The 18,906-nt window shown below is 37.3% G+C and overlaps 2 protein-coding genes across 3 annotated transcripts; one reads left to right on the forward strand and one right to left on the reverse strand.

Annotated features, from left to right (window-relative positions):
- Window positions 1-345: 345 nt before the first annotated feature.
- LOC137274202 (mitochondrial import inner membrane translocase subunit Tim9-like) lies at window positions 346-4,195 on the reverse strand. Its single transcript, XM_067807258.1, has 3 exons — window positions 4,025-4,195; window positions 1,676-1,771; window positions 346-747 (listed from the first exon to the last, which is right to left on the reverse strand). Exons 1-3 carry the CDS (start codon window positions 4,055-4,057, stop codon window positions 571-573), a joined length of 306 nt encoding a protein of 101 aa, XP_067663359.1. The 5' UTR covers window positions 4,058-4,195; the 3' UTR covers window positions 346-570.
- A 415-nt stretch (window positions 4,196-4,610) lies between these two features.
- On the forward strand, window positions 4,611-14,393 carry LOC137274200 (arfaptin-2-like). Of its 2 annotated transcripts, none has more exons than XM_067807255.1 (6): window positions 4,611-4,669; window positions 5,489-5,762; window positions 7,769-8,173; window positions 9,089-9,182; window positions 9,306-9,480; window positions 10,161-14,393. In XM_067807255.1, exons 2-6 carry the CDS (start codon window positions 5,507-5,509, stop codon window positions 10,311-10,313), a joined length of 1,083 nt encoding a protein of 360 aa, XP_067663356.1. In that variant the 5' UTR covers window positions 4,611-4,669; window positions 5,489-5,506; the 3' UTR covers window positions 10,314-14,393. The 2 variants fall into 2 exon arrangements, with proteins under 2 accessions (XP_067663356.1, XP_067663357.1); XM_067807256.1 differs by having other exon boundaries at window positions 4,614-4,669; window positions 5,489-5,714.
- Window positions 14,394-18,906: the final 4,513 nt, after the last annotated feature.

The raw sequence follows: 18,906 nt of genomic DNA on the forward strand, positions 1-18,906 counted from the left end.
GCCTGTCCAACTCATCCTTGCCAGTAGCTGTAGTCATAATTCATAACACATGCACAGACAATTCACTCCTAGTTCCAGCAGTGACTCAGTTAAAGAAGCATGTTTATGTGTACCTTCAACATATTTTGATTCAGTGATTAAAAGATCATAACACCTTTTGAAGATAGCTATCACTGCATACAATGCAACTAAATAAGCATAGTAAAAAGAGAAACAAGGAATGCCTTTTCAAAGATACCACTATGTGCAGCCTGCTGGCTCCCATAATCTCAATTCAAATATAATTCAGAAAGTGCATAAATCCATAGTTGCACACCCAGAAAAAAAGTCAGACAACTCTCTCAGTTAGTTAGAACATTCTTTATTACTGGTAAGTTGTGTATGACATCATCAATGATCCACTGCTTCTTGCCTTCCTTCCATACCCTGAGGCTGAACAGTTTCATCATCTTCAGGTTCTGAACCTACAGCCACCACCAACATGTCTTGTAACACTCCACAAGTCTCTCAACGAGTTACCTCTACTTTATCATGACTCAGGTAATCATGACAGGGGTGTGTTTTCGTCCTTCACGGTTTAGGTGTTGTGTTTGTCATGCCAGGGCTGGGAGTGCCCTGCTGGGCAGCTGCTGCCTCAGCTTCTCGTGCTGCTGCCTGCTGCCTCAAGTTCTGGTGCTCCATGAACTTCATCATGAGCTTCTGGTTGTAGGTGACGTAACGGTCTGTACACACACCAACACAGTCATTCTGAAACACAAACGCTCAATACATAAGCATCTTTGAGTCACATCAAGAAGTTGGATGCAGATCTTGATGATGGAATTATGAATAAAATCTGCATTCACACAAGTTGCTAGTACAGGCCCAATCAGTCTCTGTTGTAATGTCTGTCTCTACACACATACTGTAGATATGTAGGGTACAGGTCCAATTAGTTTCTGTTCATGTACATCTCCACTCGCTTGACCATGTGTTCAGTTCATGATGATGGATGTTCAGTTCAACTCCTCTGAGCCGGAGCTGTTACTTTACCATACAAAGAGAAGTCCCAATGGCCATTCTGCCGTTCATAATGCCCCTACCACAGCCCTTTATGTTGGTGTTCAAATGATTCAAATGATCTTTGGTTGACATTGTGTAAATTCTTATAGAAGTTACTTTTATAAGATTGAAATACACTGTACTAAGAACAAAATGTAAAGGTAACTTTAGGCTTTGAATGCACACTCTTTGAAGTGACCATCTTGTGCATACTCAAGGCAAAGAGGGTTACACCCATGAGGGTCTGGGGTAGAATAGACCTTCAGCAACTCATGCTTGCCATAAAAGGCGGCTAAGCTTGTCATAAGAGGAGACTAACAGGATTGGGTGGTAAGGCTCACTGATTTGGTTGACATGTCATCAGTTCCCAATTGCGCAAATTGATGCTCATGTTGTTGAGCACTGGAATGTCTGGTCCAGATTACTTACAGACCATCTCCATATAGCTGGAATATTGCTGTGTGTGGCCTAAAACTCAACTTATCCACTCACCCACTCAAAGAGGGTTAGCTATAAGTAACATTTCTCAATGCAACTTAGAAAAAGAAATCTGTCATCAGGGAAACTGGTTTCATGCTTGCATCAGTTCAGCTGGTAATGGTCTGGAAACTGTTGACTATAGCTTCACACTCACCTCTGCCTTTGACATGCCCACATTGTTCAGGTTGTACACACATCTCTCAAAACACTGCTCTGTTAATTTGTTGTACAGTAACAAGAAATCTTTCAACTGAAACAAATAAGAATGCATTTAAACATTGTATGTACAACATGACCAAGTTATTACTTGGTATTACAGCATGAACTGAAGATTACTGTGGGCATACATGGCACTGAGTAAGTATACAGCTCACTTCTTCAATACAGCCATGAGGTGATGTACAAGTGAAATGAATGATTACATGTCAGCTGCAAGCTTCGGTCTGCAAATTTTGCCTGTGAGGAATGGAGAAGTCTTACTGTTTAGTTTCAAAACCATTAAACATCTTGACTGACTCTCACAAGTATACTTATGGTATCAATTCTGGTTGAATTTACAACAATAACTATCTCATAACTACATCAGAGTGTGTTATAAAACAAGTTTCGCATGTTGGCAACATCAGTGCAAGCAACAAACATCACTCAAGGGATTGTTATATTATTGTCAATTTTGTCCCTTTGATATTAGCAGAAAATGACACCCTCATATTGGTCTTTTGTGGCCGATTTGACTTTAAGAATCAATTGTATTACACTACTTGAGAAACTAAACGTGTTACCATAATCTGATGACAGAAATGTCATATGTTAACTTAATATAACATGAGTGAGTTGAGTTTTATGACGCACTCAGCAATATTCCAGCTGTATGGCGGCAGTCTGAAAATAATCAAGTCTGGACCAAACAATCCAGTGATCAACAGCATGAGCACTGATCTGCACAACTGGCAACCAATGACCCATATCAAAACAAGGATATGTTGAGCATTGACCTGACAATTGACCTGTATGTGTGCTGCCTAATGGTTCTTGCCATTGTAAGTGAAGGGGCCCCAGGTTGCCCATGATCAAGCACTGCACATGCACTAGCCTACATCTACTCTCCCTTTCACAAAACAAATGAGCTTCCTCCCTGCCATGCACAGCCTAATTATCATAGAAGTTTTCTCTGTGCCAATCCAAATTATCTCTTTTTGTCAATAATTGCTGCAATCCCACTGTATTTGTCCATGGAGAAGTCACTGGATGGTTCAACTGACACAACACACTAGCTCCAGCACTGACTGCTTGTGAGCCATGCTAGACCATAATTTGTCTTTCAAGACGACAAGTTACAAGATAACGTCTCAGTACTGCAAAGCATACCACATTGCAGATTTCTACTACTCAGTCTCTTGTCTACTCCCAAATACCTGCCACGCTGTCACATCTAACCCAGTATTTGATGAGTCAGAACATTTAGATAAATATGTCATCAAATCTTTAACATTCAAAAATCTTTCTAAAATATGAAATTTCCATTTCTGCATTTAATGCTTTGTTTTCACTCCTGCAGCTCTAAGTCCTGTCAATGTCACTGATGACATCTTGATAATTTTTCATGTGTAAAGGTACTTTGTCATGCATTTAAGTGTTATCAATATTATTTTATCATCCAAAACTGTGTTCCACAATAGATAACACTTGTCTTGGCAGCAGATATTTTACAATGCCCTGACAATGATATCACTAACTTGATAATGTCACAATGCTGTGACATTGCTGCACTGCAAGTCTAAAGGAAGTGCAGTGTTGGGAGACATACATTTTTCATTGAAAACTAATACTTCTCACATGGTCAGTGTAATAAAGCCTTGAATATTTGTAACTCTATCAGTTCTTGTCGCTATAACTGATGTCAGTAGACACTTGGGCAAGATTCTCTATACAACAACCTGTCAAGTGCACTGAAAGGCTTGCATTATTCCCACCTATTACCATTTCAGAATAATTATGTCTTCAAGAACATGAGTAAGTGAGTGGGTTTAGTTTTATGCTACACTCGGCAATATTCCAGCTATATATGGCAGCAGTCAGTAAATAATTGTGCCTGGACCAGACAATCCATTGATCAACAATGTGAGCATCAATCAACACAATTGGGATTCGATAACATGAGCTCAATAACAGCAGTGTTGGGAAATGTGGAAATGAACACAGAATATTCACATCACAAAATGTTTCTAGAATATGAATATCTGTGCAAATTCTATCTAAACATCAGCTCGCCAGCTGATGAGTTGTATTCAACGCCTTTCGTTGATTTCTTTCGATATAGACATATTGTGACTACATATCTTGTGATATCTTATCAATTGTATACGTTTTTTCAACTACAGAATCAAATGTAAATCTAAACGCCTTTGCATAATACCAAGGTCGATGTACATCATGAAGGCCTACATACGCCTTGACTGGAATGCGACTTTATTTCTATGTGCCTCTTAGTATCCATACTAACATTTCTCTGTTGCCCTTCGTCTGCTAAATTCATTCCGCTGAATACGAACAACGCATCAAGGAAATAATATGTCCCGTTTCGATCTCTGAAAAATGCTACCCCACTCTCTGCAGGGTTACAAATCGCACATGTTCTGAGCCAAGTTTAACAACAAATACGCAATACTATTTTCGTAAGAACATCCTAAACATGATATGATTTCTTAAGATTGTTGCCTGATGATCAGATGATATTTGATAATAGACAGCTAATACTGCAACCAGGGACCATATATGGTCTCTGGTTTAACCGGTTATCCTTCTCCGTCAAAAAACGTTAATGTCATTGTATAGTAATGCACACAGAACTATAAATTTCGTTCTATTGAATGTTTTGAATGTTTCGGCGTTTTAATAATATCATTTCATGTGTGTATCATTTCATAAAATGTGTTTTAAAAATCTATCACTATCCATATTTCTTCTTCATTGATCACCTCCGACCGTAAAACTGAAAATTAAAACCCCATAAAAGCATTGTCATCTGATTCACAAAGCACAAACAATAGTAGTTTTAGGGGATGTACTTCGATAAGAAAATAACGGGATTTATCGCGAGATGACGTCATTAGCCAACACGTCGATGGACACACAGACATTTCGGCAGGTGAGTTGACCACAATGAAAATAGCACTGTTTAATTTCTTATTTCTTTGGCCTGAAGAGTTTTTGTATACAATAGCTTCTGACTATATGTTATTCTTGTAGTCTGTGCATCAACCTGTTGAGTTGTAGAGTGGCAATTGTGTGAGAAGTATTTAGCTAGAGGGGAAAACTCGTCGATGCAGCAGACTGATCACTGGTGCATGTTATTTCATTTGTTCGTCAGGTGACTCGTTCTCAAAACTGCATAGGTAAATTTGCATTATTTCCATGAACACCTATGTATTCTGCATATAGGTATCATTTTTCACTTTAGGGTATAATTTAATTTAGGGAAACGTTTTCGACGATACTGTATCCCTTACTCCTCAGACAACGTCGACACTCATGATAGCCAATTGGTTATTGCCACAATGTGATCGTGGTATATACAAACACGGGTACCCTCACAACGCAGAACAAAGCCACTTACATTTTCATTTGGCAGTGTAACCCTACCTTGTAACATTGTACTAGTGATCAGCTCATACCATTCAACATTAAGTGGTGGACAAACACCACATCATGTACATAGCAACGAAATGCACTCATGAACATAATACCTCTCCCGTTACCATATTTCATTTGACCAATAAAATAAATCCACTCAGTGTTTTTTCTTCACTTTCAAAATTAATATATATTAATTTAAATCCTGGATCTAACAGTAACATGACTTTGCCTGTTAATGCTTATCTTCCATTTGTTGAAATGAATTTTAATTTGCAGATGCCCCCAATGTTCTAATTCATGTGTATTATATTTATTTTGTTTTGTTTACAAGGCAATGTAAATAGTCACCATGGCTAGAGAAGGGCAACAAGCAATACCAAATGGAATGGAGGGTGAAGAAGACACATTTGAAAGAGACTTGAAAGAGATGCTGGATGATGGACCAAATTTGAATGATGCCAGTTCTAATGTTCAAGGTGGTACACCAACCAGAATGACCGCATCCTATGCAGGAAGTACAGCCTTGAGTTCATCATTTGAGTCTCCAGCAACAAGAAGTGCGTCACCTCAAGCCCGATTAACTCGCTCATACACCATGCCTCCTGGTGTGTCTTCACGCTCTGCTTTCCTTGCTTTAGACTCAGTAGCATACTTTGAGATGTAATAGTACTGGCTCACCTTGTCCTTCCTTGAGTTAACTGGCCGTTTTCAGACTGTTAACATTTAAAAAAAGCTAAAGTACCTTATCAGTCTAAATGAAGTAATCTGAAGTGACATAGCAACGAGATTTGAAGGATTTCTAAGTGTGCAAGGATGATTTATGACGTTAATGTTAATATTTTTTATCACATGCTTATTGTATCCAACTTTTGCTGAAAGTAATTACTGTTAACCTTTTTGATGCTCATTAAAGGATGACTTTAAGTTGTCTCTCTTTTATACCTTTTTAAATATATGGAATTTTATCCGAGTTCAATTACCCATGGTCACCTCATTCAGCTCTTCTTTCTAAAGCATATTTCAGCATGCAAAGGGCATTTATTTCAGTATGTTTTTGTAGCATTATTTACTGAGAACTAAAACTGTTGGTCATGATGAGTTTCAGGAGAAATTGGCATTGTCTTGACAATGAATGAATTTTTGGTCTAAATCCTTTTACAAGGACGCCATTAGTGGCTTGAATGTCTTAGGAATTGTTGAAAACTGCTGAAATATTATTCCACTGATTGGTTACTCAAGGACTGTACTGTAGGAACTACACAGTCTACAGTTAGGCAGCTGCTAGGAACAGTGACAGTAAAATGTGACTATGTAGATAAGAGTAGCAGCTGACTCTCAGTCCATCGTGCACGTCACTGCATTATTGTTTAAGCAGTGATTTACAAGGTTTCCTTGAAGCAAGAATCCTGCATATTCCCAAATTTTATTACAGTTTCAGTGAAAACAATAATCTAAATCAGCTGAATGAATGTTTAATTTGGCTGATGTGGAGACCATATTGAAATTCAATGTTGAACTCATCTAAAGATTGGACTGTCATAGTTTCAAGTGCTTGTAGATCACAGATTGCCAAATTTTAATTTGACAGATTGTTTAAGTGATCAAACTTTGAGTGGCAGAAATTCTACTTTTGTTTTTGAAACTGTTGGCAACATATCCAGATGAACAAATGCCCCTTGACAACATGTTTAAGCATGACATAAGGTAATTCTTTTTCGCTTCCTTATCTGAGTTGAAGGAAAGCATAAGTGAAACATGTCCAGAGAAGATGTTAAAAATAGACATTGATTCTTTGTCTTTTGATAAAACTGGAACTGTTTGTCTTGCATCCTATAACCATTCAGTCTTTTGCCTAAACATGTAAATATAGAAGAAAGCCTATTCCTATCACTTCACACCTATATCCTGACACTGCTCACCTCCATCACCTGCTACCTTATTTAAGGTATAATACCCTGTGCATCTTAACTAACATGAACATTCCTGAAGTATACTGCCAGTGTGCAGTTTTCATAAATATTATACATGTCTATTATCTTGGGTTTGAATGAATGTTGATTCACCCAGATGATGTATCTAGGCAGGTCTGCAACATTATCATGCACATCTTCATGTTTGGGTAGAGTGGTATATGCCCAAGATGCATCACTATGGACTTTGAAACTGCATCAAGCTGGTAGGCTATGATATACCTAAAATACCTTTCAAAGCACTGTTAAACTTGCTTGCTGAAAATCCCAGCTGCAAATGTATACATTTTGCAAAAGATGACAAGCTAAAGTCAGCAGTGCTGATCGTGCATAATCACATAGGTTTGTTGATAATATTCTGGAGGTAGATCAGTATTTAACTGTTTGCACATTTATTTTGTTGGTAGGACTTGTGTTGTAACCAAGTGAAAGCATTATGATGTACATTTATGTTTGTTTGATGTCAGGATTTCTAACATAGTCATTAATGTCTTATGATCTTCCATTCTATTTTCTGGAACAAAATATTCTTTTGACACAATGACAGTGTAATCAAAGAAGTTATGACATATTTTGTCTAAGATGAAATGTAGTGATCACTTCATTCCTGTCCATCTTAACCCTGTGTTTTGTTTGTGCAGCCACAAGCAATGTGCCGCTGTCTTCACCACAGACAAATGGTGACTTTGTACCAAAGTCCATCACTCAGGCTGCCACCAAGCTAGAGTCACTACGAGAGTGGAGTATCAACACATTCAAGTGCACCAAGCAGATGTTGTCGGAGAGGTTTGGCAAGAGCTCTAAGACAGTGGATCTTGAACTAGAGGCTCAGATAGAAATTCTGAGAGATACCCAGCGCAAGTATGCCAGTGTGCTTCGTCTTGCCAGGGCTCTGACAAACCACTTTTTCTACGTGGTACAGACCCAGAGAGCCTTGGGTGAGTCTTTCTCAGATCTTGCACAGAAGGCTCCAGAGTTGCATGAGGAGTTCACATACAACTGTGAGACACAGAGGTCCTTGGTCAAGAATGGAGAAACACTGTTAGGTGAGATTTGACAATATAGTTTTAAATATTTTGCACAGAACTTTTGATTTGAAATCATACAAACCTGGAAAGTGTTTAGGAAAACAAATTCAAATCAGAATTGTTAAATGTACATATATTTACTAACTAAGAAAACAGTATTTGTTTTACATACTAAACTGGTAGGGCCTGTAGTGTTCATGCAGTAGGGTGTAGCTAAACATGGTGTATGACACTTAAGTTTTTCAATATTCATGATAATATGAACAATGATAAACATTACAAGGAAATAAGGATCGCTGACACAATGTTAGAGTTGGATGAAATTTTGAGTGGGTCCTAATTGCTGAAAATATTGTTTCTAGACCCCCTCCAATGTTAAGTAGATGGGCAGATGTGAAATAGAGGGGTCCTCACTGAATTTGATGAGTCAAAACACTCCAAACCCTCTCTTGAGCCAACACTGCTGACATTCTTTTGAGTGTGATGTAACCCATGGTTGTCATAAGAGGCAACTAATGAGGAAGTGTGGTCACTTGGTTGATACTTGTCATCAGTTCCCAGTTGCGCAGGTCGATATCCTATGCTCTTTTACTCGATTATTTACAGACCACTGTCATATCACTGCAATATTGCTGATTGCGGAGTAAAACTATACTCCTTCACTAAAGTTGGCGTTCAGCATATGTTACTTTTGATCCAAGACTTTGTGTCCTACTGCTCCATATACTGGATATTTCATATGTCAATAGTGAAACAGGGCACAGATTGTGATATGTACACAGTTATTCACTTCACTGTTAGATAGTTCCCTGATCAATGATCATTTTTGAAAAAAAATGATATGATGTTAGTTTTCATATATTTTAATTAGTATGTAGAGATTTTTGAATAAATGATATCAGGCACAGCTAATCAATAACATGCGCATTGCAGGTGCTCTGAACTTCTTTACCTCCTCTGTGAACACGTTGTGTAACAAGACCATGGAGGACACACTTCTAACTGTCAAGCTGTATGAAACAGCCAGGTAAGTCCCTCATCCACCTGACTTTAAGTCTAGGCTGACATTATTTTGGCAATTCTCCTTTTAACTGATAAAGTTTGCCTTTCACATATTCCCACATCATGCTGAATATCCTTTTTTTTTTAGGTTGGAATTTGATGCATATCGTAATGATATGGAGACTTTGAGTCTTGGTCCAAAAGATTCTACAACCGCCCAGAGACTTGATGAAGCCAAACGGAAGTTTGAAGACCACAAGGTTAAGTTTGAGAGATTACGAGGAGATGTCTCCATTAAACTGAAGTTCCTGGAAGAAAACAAGGTTTGTTTTATCGTGTATACTTCAGGTAAATTCAACATTTTGGTGAGGCACTCCAGCTTCCAAACGTGATGGACCCAAATTTTGCACAATCTTCTACCTACCAATGGTGGTGACAATACGTGCACATTCGATTTCATGAGAAATGTGCACGATACCCACATGTTCATATGTTTGGTGCTCTTTGGTAATTCCTTCTATTCATGTGTTTTTACACTGGCCTTCCAAAACACTACAAAAATTGTGATAACATAAGTGATAACACCATCAGACTTCACTGTATGCCAAAACCGAAGTCATTTTTGGGTTCCAAGTTTGTTTCCTGTTTGGATATGATTTTGTGTTTCTCATGTATGTGAGTATATGTATGTGTAATCCAACTGGCTTAGTAGCTAATGTGTTATGTGCTGTGTGGGCAGAATACCTTGGTTTTGAGTCAGATCAAAAGAGGCTTCGGTTGTCGCTTGTCTTGCTCTTATATAGATACAGCCTTTAGAAACTGTTTGCAGGCATAGCTTACTGAATGATTTAGTTGGCGCTAGAAGTGCATCAACTACTGTAAACATGCTCATTCAAACCTATTGTGGGCATTTAAGTCATTGACAATCATGAGTTATGCGAAAAATAAAGGCCATCTTGAAAATGGCTTGTGATTTAATTGATTGTTGTGGTCCTTGTTGCAGGTGAAAGTGATGCACAAACAGCTGCTGCTGTTCCACAATGCTGTGTCTGCCTACTTCTCTGGAAACGAGGCTATGCTGGACACTACACTGAAGCAGTTCAACATCAAACTTAAACGTCCAAATGCTGAGAAGCCATCATGGATAGAACAGTAAACATGCAGAAGATACCTTGGCTAATACTAGACTTTATTGTAAGGTGCTTTACACACATCACATGTTTGTTTTATGAACGGAATCTCTAATAATATACACATCCATGTGGATGAATGTTTGTATCAAGCACTGTAGACCTGTTACATATATGAGAAGTGTAATATGTATTATGCTCACTGTGGGAAAACATCAGTGATGTACTGAATTTCATCAAATTGCAGTGTGAAGATTTACAGCCATTTGATGACTGTTCATCAGTTTTGTCTATGCTGGTTAGGCTCACTTGGTGTGGATACTCTCCAAGCTGGTATGCGGATTCACTTGTAGTGGGCTCTCTCCATTCTAGTGTGGACACACTCGGTGCTGGCGTGCAAGCTGACTTGGGCTGAGCTCACACCATGCCAGTGTGGACACACTTGGTGCCGGCATGCAAGCTCGCTAAGGCTGACCTCATACCATGCCAGTGTGCACACTCTCCATGCTGGTGTGTGCACATTCTTTACTGGTGTGTGCACTCTCTTGCCAAGATGGCATCAGCTTGTTAGTGGAACTGATCCATTTCTTAAAGACGTTACATACATGAATGCTGTTCAAAATATCTCCGTCTCATTGACAACAATACCTTTGTAGTTTCAGTTGTGTTCTGTGAGAATACTTTAATTATGCTTTTGCATGGTTGCTTGTCATCATTTCCTCCTCCGCGGTCAGTAGGTATTGTTGAGTTAATTCATTTTAGCAATTGGTGACAAATTATTTCCAATGCAGTGATGTTGCCTGGAATAACATATTGTCCACAATCTTTGAAGTCATTTTCTGCCACTAAGACCCTACAAAATAGTAAAGAGAATTTACAGAAAGTCATCTTAAATGGCAGTTTGCATTATTTTAATGGTTATTGATGGCATTTTTTTAAAATTAAGTACAGAAAGGGTTATTCACATTGTTGGACACCCTGTTTGTGTTATTTGACAGGTTAAAGAAGTAACTTTACATTCCTGTTGCCCTCATAATATGCAGCATTATATGCACACATCAGTTTGCAGAGAGAATCTTAATGTGTGTTTGGCCCTGATCCAGCATGACACTAACATGCGTTTTCTCCTGTAGTATATCATCTGTATGTGAATAGGTTAAATGTGGCTGTCACGAAACAGTGTACACAAACATTGTTAATGGTGGTGTGGGTTGAACCATCAGTTACATTTATTGATCATAACAGGTTTTTTTCTCTCCAAGTGTACATCGTTCTTGTAATGTGAAGTATGGAATGGCCCTCCATCATCTCCTTGTTTCATGTGAGTATGAATGTGAAAGGAAGTGAATCTGTGGTATTTCAAAGAGAAGTGTTTAAGACTTATGTTTCAGTGGTAACATGGTGACACCAGTGGGTTTTATGTGGCATTGCACTCAACTTTTTATAGATATTTGTATTCAGAGAAATTCACCCAACTTTAGCATATATTTCCTATGCGCACTCACATTTATAAATGTTTGCATTAAACTCTGGGTTATTTTGACACAGCTTCAGTACCACTGATCTATGTTGTGTTTGTAAACAGAGTACCATGTCACTGGTAAGAAAATATGCCATTCCTATGTTAGTGAGTTGTTACACTATTTTTTTGACTATCACTACGGCAACCATGATGGAACTATCTATAGTCAGTATTTCACTTTTCTTAATAAATACACAAGGGAACATGGAGAACTACTGTTATTTGTGGAATGGTTCCCTGGTAGATCGATTTGGGGTAAAAAAGGTCTATGGCATCAGCTGGAACACAGACTCTAGTCAGTTAACTATTTATGCCTTTTATCACTTGCTGAATTCACTGGGGGCCAGACTTTTACCGACAGACAGATTTCAGTATTGCCCAGACTGTTTATTGTGTCGATGGTTCTAATCTTACATGTTCTACTAAAGCAATTCCTTTAGCAGTCAATGTCCCTTTCAGTGACCTTCTATATGTGTGAAGCTGGTGACCTCCGTGGCTTTAGCTTCTGTCCGACTATTGCCATATGGTGGCAGCAATGTAAAAAGAAATTGTAAATTTTGCTTTTGATTGAAATTGATACCAAGATGTACATTTCAGTCCCATTAGCATTTTCTGCGTTGTATATACCATCTGTTGTCATTGCCTGTAACTGTACATAGCATATAATGCCGTGCTCATTTTTACACTCCTAATGGTGTAATTTTGTAAATATCTTTGTATGGGGATCTTTGGTTTGGTAGCATTTCCCTTTCAGTTGTCTGCCATCATGTCAGAGTGAGCACTAATGAATGATTGAATGGATGCAAATCCTCTGTTTATCAACATCGCCAGACCATATTGAGACAACAGTTTGAAAATGATAACATATTTTATGGTAGCTAATACAGTACTCATGATAACAGTGACAGACATATGCAGGCAAGCTGTAGACCATAAAAAAGATGTGATCAATTCATTGCATGCAAAATAGCGACCAAATGTTCCCTTGTAACTCAGTTACAGTAGTTTCAGTCATAGCTGAAACTTGTTTCCTAGACATTAGTTGAGCACAATTTTATGTTGCCTTTGCATGGCAGAAGTGTTTTGTTTGTTCAAAAGCATTGTATGTCCCAGTATTTTAGAGAGAGGGTCTTATTAAAACAATTGTCATGATATACTATGGTGCATGTTGAAAATGTTTATCCTGTGCCCAGACCTTTTATCGTTTTATAGTAGTATTGCATACAATTTAAACTTCAGTCTTACTGTGTGCAAACTTGCAGTTGCTTCCTTCCATTTTCTTGCACTACCTTCCAGTTGTTTGTGTTGTTTAGCTTCCTGGCAAATGAGTTTTGTATCTGTGCTTGCAATCCTAAGTTCAGTGTTGTGCTTTAAGAGACTGCATAGAAAGATTCTTCATTATATTATATGTTGTGATTGGGCAGTACAAGGGTTTGCTTAGTATGAAATCCAGTTTGATGTGCTGTGAAGTGAATATTGATAGAACAGTCATGTTACATTCTTTGTTATATACCCCTATGTATCTCTATGATTTCTGTAGTAACCGTTAGCCATGTGTGTATGTGTGATGGGGAAAAAACTGGCCAATTTTCGCTGGCTTTAAGACCTTGGTAAAGAGAAAGATTATAAAAGAATGCAATTGTTTTACAATCTTGCCTTCTTATTTGACACTTAGTGTTCTCTTTCCTAGTATATTTGACCAGCATAAAACCAGCTAATCAGAATTATTTTGACTGAACAGTATTTTATTTTGGCAGACCACTGACTCAAGGTGAGGTTGTGATATTAGCAGATGTTTTTGAAAGATTGTAACCAAACCTCCACACAACACTTTGCAGTCTGTTGCATATACATGTGGAGCAATGTACTATATGCTAGAAAGAGGTTGGATTTACAGTAATTGTTAGTGATATTTTGTTTGCTTTTAAATCAGCATGGTTACAGGCAGTTTTTAGACATTTTATCTGACAGAGGTTGTAAGAAACTAATAGGATACAATAGGAGCAGCAGTTAATTATACACTATTTATATATATGTAACATTTTCAGTTTGAAAGCATTGCACCGTTGTCTGTACACAATCTGTTGTTTCAGACATACATGGACATGACATTTTAGGTAAGACATTTTAGGTAAGGGTCTAATCATCACAGAAGAGTTAGCTGGGAAGTGACTTCAGTATCCAACAATGCAACAGCTGCTTTTATATCACCTTCTTTAGAGTTACAGATTTTAGGATGATTCCATAGTATTGTCTTGTAAAACTTACCAGTGTATTGTCATACAAAATCTAGCAGATTTTTGTAGACTTTGCATCCAGTCTATGAACAGGATTTTGTTATCCTTAATGTAGTCTCACCTTGCTTTGCCTCATAAATATACATGTACATAACTCTAAACATGTGGCCATTATCGACTGTCTTCTAATCCATGAAATACAAAGGTATTTGTTGTTGCCGACTCTGTTTATATTATTTACTTTTGTTTTTGTTTTCATCTGTGATCATAACCTGATTTTTAAAGCAAATATTGATTTCATCACAGCATAATGGATGAGCAGAAATAAACTTTCCATCTTGTCTGAAGCATCCTGTTTTGTTGTATTTAATAGTACTATCTTGTCTGAAGTATCCTGTTCTGTTGAATATATAGTACTATCTTGTCCCAAATATCCTTTTTTGTTGTATTTAACAGTACTATCTTGTCTGAAGTATATTGTTTAGTTGTATTTAATAGTGCTTCACAAAGCCCATGTTTTCGATGTCATGAAATGCACCGAGCAACTATCTACTACTTACCACAACCTCAGGAAACAATCACTTCATCTTACTGAAAAGTCAAAACAAAGTAATTGAACGTTTTTTCACTCACAAATGGTATTAGGAATCTGTTATGTTTTGAGGAGGTCATGCTGAGCAGGAACTATCATAACCTTCTTCTGAAAATAGCTACTAATTACTGTGTTAGAAAAGTGAAATCAAACTTTAATTTCCTCAATTAAAAAGGGCACAGCTTTGTTTAATATGAATGCAAAGTTTCTGTATAGAAAGAAATAGGAGGTATACCCTTGACACAAGCATTACAAGTCCAAGTCCCTAGTTTTCTGTAACATACTTTCATGAATAGTGAAAGCTAAGATGAGTGCCAGTGTTTGATTACTTTCAGTAGAAAAATATTGAAGTATATTATGTGATCTACTCCTGACCCAAATGTAACAGTGATAAGTGCATTTCTATAAAAGTGATACAGATAATTTGGCCTACAGGATCTGTAAAATATGGGCCTGGACCCAAGCTGATATTTAGTGGAGTAGGATATAATAGAAAGGCTATAGACAAAGCAAACCTTGTTTAAATACACTGGGTAATGCTTGGAGTTACTGTACTCCCACTCATCTACAATAGTGTTCATAAAGACGGACATTCACGTATTATTCCACACAAATATCATGAACAATCACCCTAGAATTTTGAAGCTCTCTTAGCACTAAGATAGTCATAATTGCCATACATAACATTAACTTACAACTATCTCAGCGCTAAGAGAGCTTTGAAAATGTAGGCCCTGATCAATATATGACTGTATCATAAGAAGAAATGTACATGCCAAACTTAGGCTGACTGCAATTTCACAGATCATGTTTACAGAGCCAAAATGTATGTCAAACATGACCATGATGAATTAAGATAAATGTTAAATATATATGAAAAAATTTCATAGCTAAACTAACTCAAAATTTCATTACCAGATTAAATAACCTTGGCCCAAACATAATGATGTGCGTCCCAAAACATTCTAATGTGGACTTCATTCCAGTTTGGGAATACATGTCTTACAAGTTTACACCAGGTAGACTTAGCTTCCTGCAATGTAATCCGACAAAAGTGTGTATACATGTTCTCTCAAGTTTGAGAACAATGCATGTAAACAAAGTCCACAGCATCTGAAAACATTAATATACATTCCTGGATAAATGACTTCATTGCTTGTTTGAGAAAAAAGATATGCACAAGCACAAGAAAATCACATGCCTCCTGACACCCCTAAATGCAGGTTATTCTAGTTTTATCTTAACTCTCGACTTCAAAAGGAAATTCATTATGCTACACCTGAGTTACTGTGAACATAATACATTCCCAAGCATCAATCTCCGCAACTGGTATACCAAATCAACGAGGCCTGACCACCCACAAGCCTGTCAGTCGCCTCTTATGACAAGCATGGGTTTACTGAAAATCATTCTCTTAAAGGTCTTGTAATGAATCTGCAACAAATACTATCAGTGGTAACACCACTCGGATTACCTGACAAAGTTTCCCATTTACCATTTCTTGTGTCTGGAGTAATTATTAAACATTATAAATTAAGGTCTAATGTATTACGTTGTGTAATATGTGCATGAAACTGCAGCCAAGTTAAAAAACCAATGTAGATCAAAGGATTAACCAATCCTGATTGATTAATTAATTTTATTATCTACCCATATAAACTTCGTAAAGTGATACAGGGGTGCAATACAGATGACATGGTCAAATTCTGTATTGCACCCAAGATTCCGTATTGAACCATATTATTTGTTTTATTAAGTAACAGATTAATGCAAGTTTAGAGAGTATATAATAAATATAGAACGTAGTGCATCTGGATGTTTTGTATTGAACGAGAAGATGTCATGGGAGCAGATAAACAACAAGTTCAAAGACGTTTTTCATCTGCTCCCATGACATCTTCAAGTTCAACAGAAAACATCCAAATACACAAGAAACACCTGTTATATGTTTATCTTGCACAGCCAATCTGTGAAAAGATAGCATCTACATATGTAGATCTACTAACATACACTGAATACCCCCACATCTTGTGATAAAGTGCCTGTGTAGAAACAACTTTCTTCCATCAAACAATTAACCGAAAATATGTTGTTTGATCATTATTGTCAAACTAAAAATTTTTTAAGAATCGTGGACACCATGTAAATAGTTGTCAGGTGAGCTATCATGGCTGACCAATGGGATTATAGGCCAAAGTGAAACTTGAAACACTGTCATGACCAGTTGAGAAACTATCACTAGTTATAATGTTGTATAAGTTTTTTCCATCACTGACTGGTAAATGACACATGAAAGCTGCAGATGAATGGATTATCATTCCTTTATCTGGATGGATCCATTCCTCAAACAAGGTAATAGCCTGGTGTTATTACTGGTTTTAATTTATGTATTTGTGTTTGTTTTTATTAATTTGCTGAAGCATTCAAAAGAATCATTCCTCTTCATTTTCTTTTCGTTGGTAAAGTACTTTGACGCAACAATATGCACTGTGTCACACTTAGGGCTTGTGCGTGAGTGAAATACACTTCACTAAGGCAATCTATAAAATGTCCAGATATTACAGTCATGCTATGAATTCACTGAAAACAGATCATGTACTTTACTTTATAAAGGTCCAAGGAGCATACAAATATGAGTGAGTGATTTATTTTTACACAGCACTCAGCAATATTCCAGCTATATGGCAGTCTGTAAATCATTGAGTCTGGACCAGACAATCCAGTGATCAACAATATGAGCATTTATCTACATAATTGGGATGCAATGACATTTGTCAACCAAGTCACCAAACCCTTCTATCCAATCTTGTTACCATAAAAATATAATAATTACAACAAATTAGGTTTTTAAGACAAAACCTAAAAGTTTACTTTGAATTTGCTTTCTTTCAATCCTAGCATTCTTCACCAATGGCAGATGAAGTTACAACTTCAAAAAGTTCGTTTGTTTATCATAATAATGAAGATATTAATGAGTAAAACAGATCAATTTTCCAATTAATTCCAAGATGAAATTGTATTTCATCTTTGATGACCAATGTAAGTATAAACCCTTACAAATCCTGGGTATTCTGGGTAGTCTTTGGAGACAAACAACCAGGGGATTGAACTGGACCAGTGTGCCTTTAATTAAATGTGAAAAAAAACATTATTGACAGAAACATTTGATAGGGTCAGTCATGTACACAGAACTGCATTCATATTGTTGCAGATACTTTGTAAGTGTTTGTCACAGTAAGAAAAATCTGCAAGACATCAGGAAATGCACATTGTGCACTATTTAGTTATACACAGGTCTGTACAAAACATTGCGATAACAACAAAGTCATCCTATCAAAGGGTTTTATTCAATGAGAAGAAACAGCCCTCAAATGAACAAGATACAGTCAGATTTATATCATGATCATCACGCATAATGTGGATGATTGGTGGGGGTTTTCGACTGAATTTGATAAGTCTAATGTACAAGCTGTTGCATCAGATGCCATTAACACACACATGCAGCCACAACATCCCCGGACAGTCACGCAGGCTATGCATCATGATTACTACTCGTTCACTGAACTCCTTGTGTTTTCAAGTCTGTTCACAACAAAGTTCGTGGTATCAATGAACCTCTCAACACAATTGACCATGCATGTTTCTGTTCTGGAGTCCAGTTTCTGTCCTGGTTTGTCAACGCACATTTCAAAACATTTGTCTGTTAAGCCATGAACTAGTTGTTGGAATCTTTGTTTCTGAGTCTCTTGTTCGACAAAGTGTCGCATTCGTGGATCTGCCATGGACTCTCCCATCATTGAACTTCAGGTCAAAACACACAAAACTCTGTATCCTTTTGCGATCAGCCCCGACCACGTCCAGAGGTCAGCGTGTGACTTCCGGCTGACCTTGAAACTCACCACCCACAATAATTATTGATAGAGTAATACTGTAATTATGCGTGGGCCGACTAGATCTACAGATTGCACCGTGAAATTAATACAAGGTAGATTTCCCCCGTACAGTTTAAGTATTACTTACAGCATTTTTTTTATAGATCGTCTTAAATAGCAAAGCGCAGTGCACAGAGTTTGTCTTAGTTATATCAAAATTACCAACTCGACTACGAAACAAATTAATCATAATGTTCAAACCTTTACGTCGAAACTATGATTTATGCACATTTTGAATAGTTTGGGAATTGACATATAGAATTACACTTGCTCACTTAATTGTAGCCCCTATGCCATTCCTTCAAGGAAGAGAGGAAAATCCTTGTTCGGGTCGAA

The sequence above is a fragment of the Haliotis asinina genome, chromosome 2 (assembly GCF_037392515.1).
Source record: "Haliotis asinina isolate JCU_RB_2024 chromosome 2, JCU_Hal_asi_v2, whole genome shotgun sequence".
NCBI classification, from domain to species: domain Eukaryota; kingdom Metazoa; phylum Mollusca; class Gastropoda; order Lepetellida; family Haliotidae; genus Haliotis; species Haliotis asinina.

Coding starts and splice junctions, on each gene's coding strand:
- LOC137274202 (XM_067807258.1), bottom strand. CDS start 4,057: ATGAATTTAGCAGACGAAGGGCAACAGAGAAAT. Junction 1,772..4,024: donor ACGAAGGGCAACAGAGAAAT/GTTAGTATGGAT, acceptor TATTTGTTTCAG/TTGAAAGATTTCTTGTTACT. Junction 748..1,675: donor TGGGCATGTCAAAGGCAGAG/GTGAGTGTGAAG, acceptor TTTGTGTTTCAG/AATGACTGTGTTGGTGTGTG.
- LOC137274200 (XM_067807255.1), top strand. CDS start 5,507: ATGGCTAGAGAAGGGCAACAAGCAATACCAAATGGAATGGAGGGTGAA. Junction 8,174..9,088: donor GAATGGAGAAACACTGTTAG/GTGAGATTTGAC, acceptor TGCGCATTGCAG/GTGCTCTGAACTTCTTTACC. Junction 9,481..10,160: donor AGTTCCTGGAAGAAAACAAG/GTTTGTTTTATC, acceptor TCCTTGTTGCAG/GTGAAAGTGATGCACAAACA.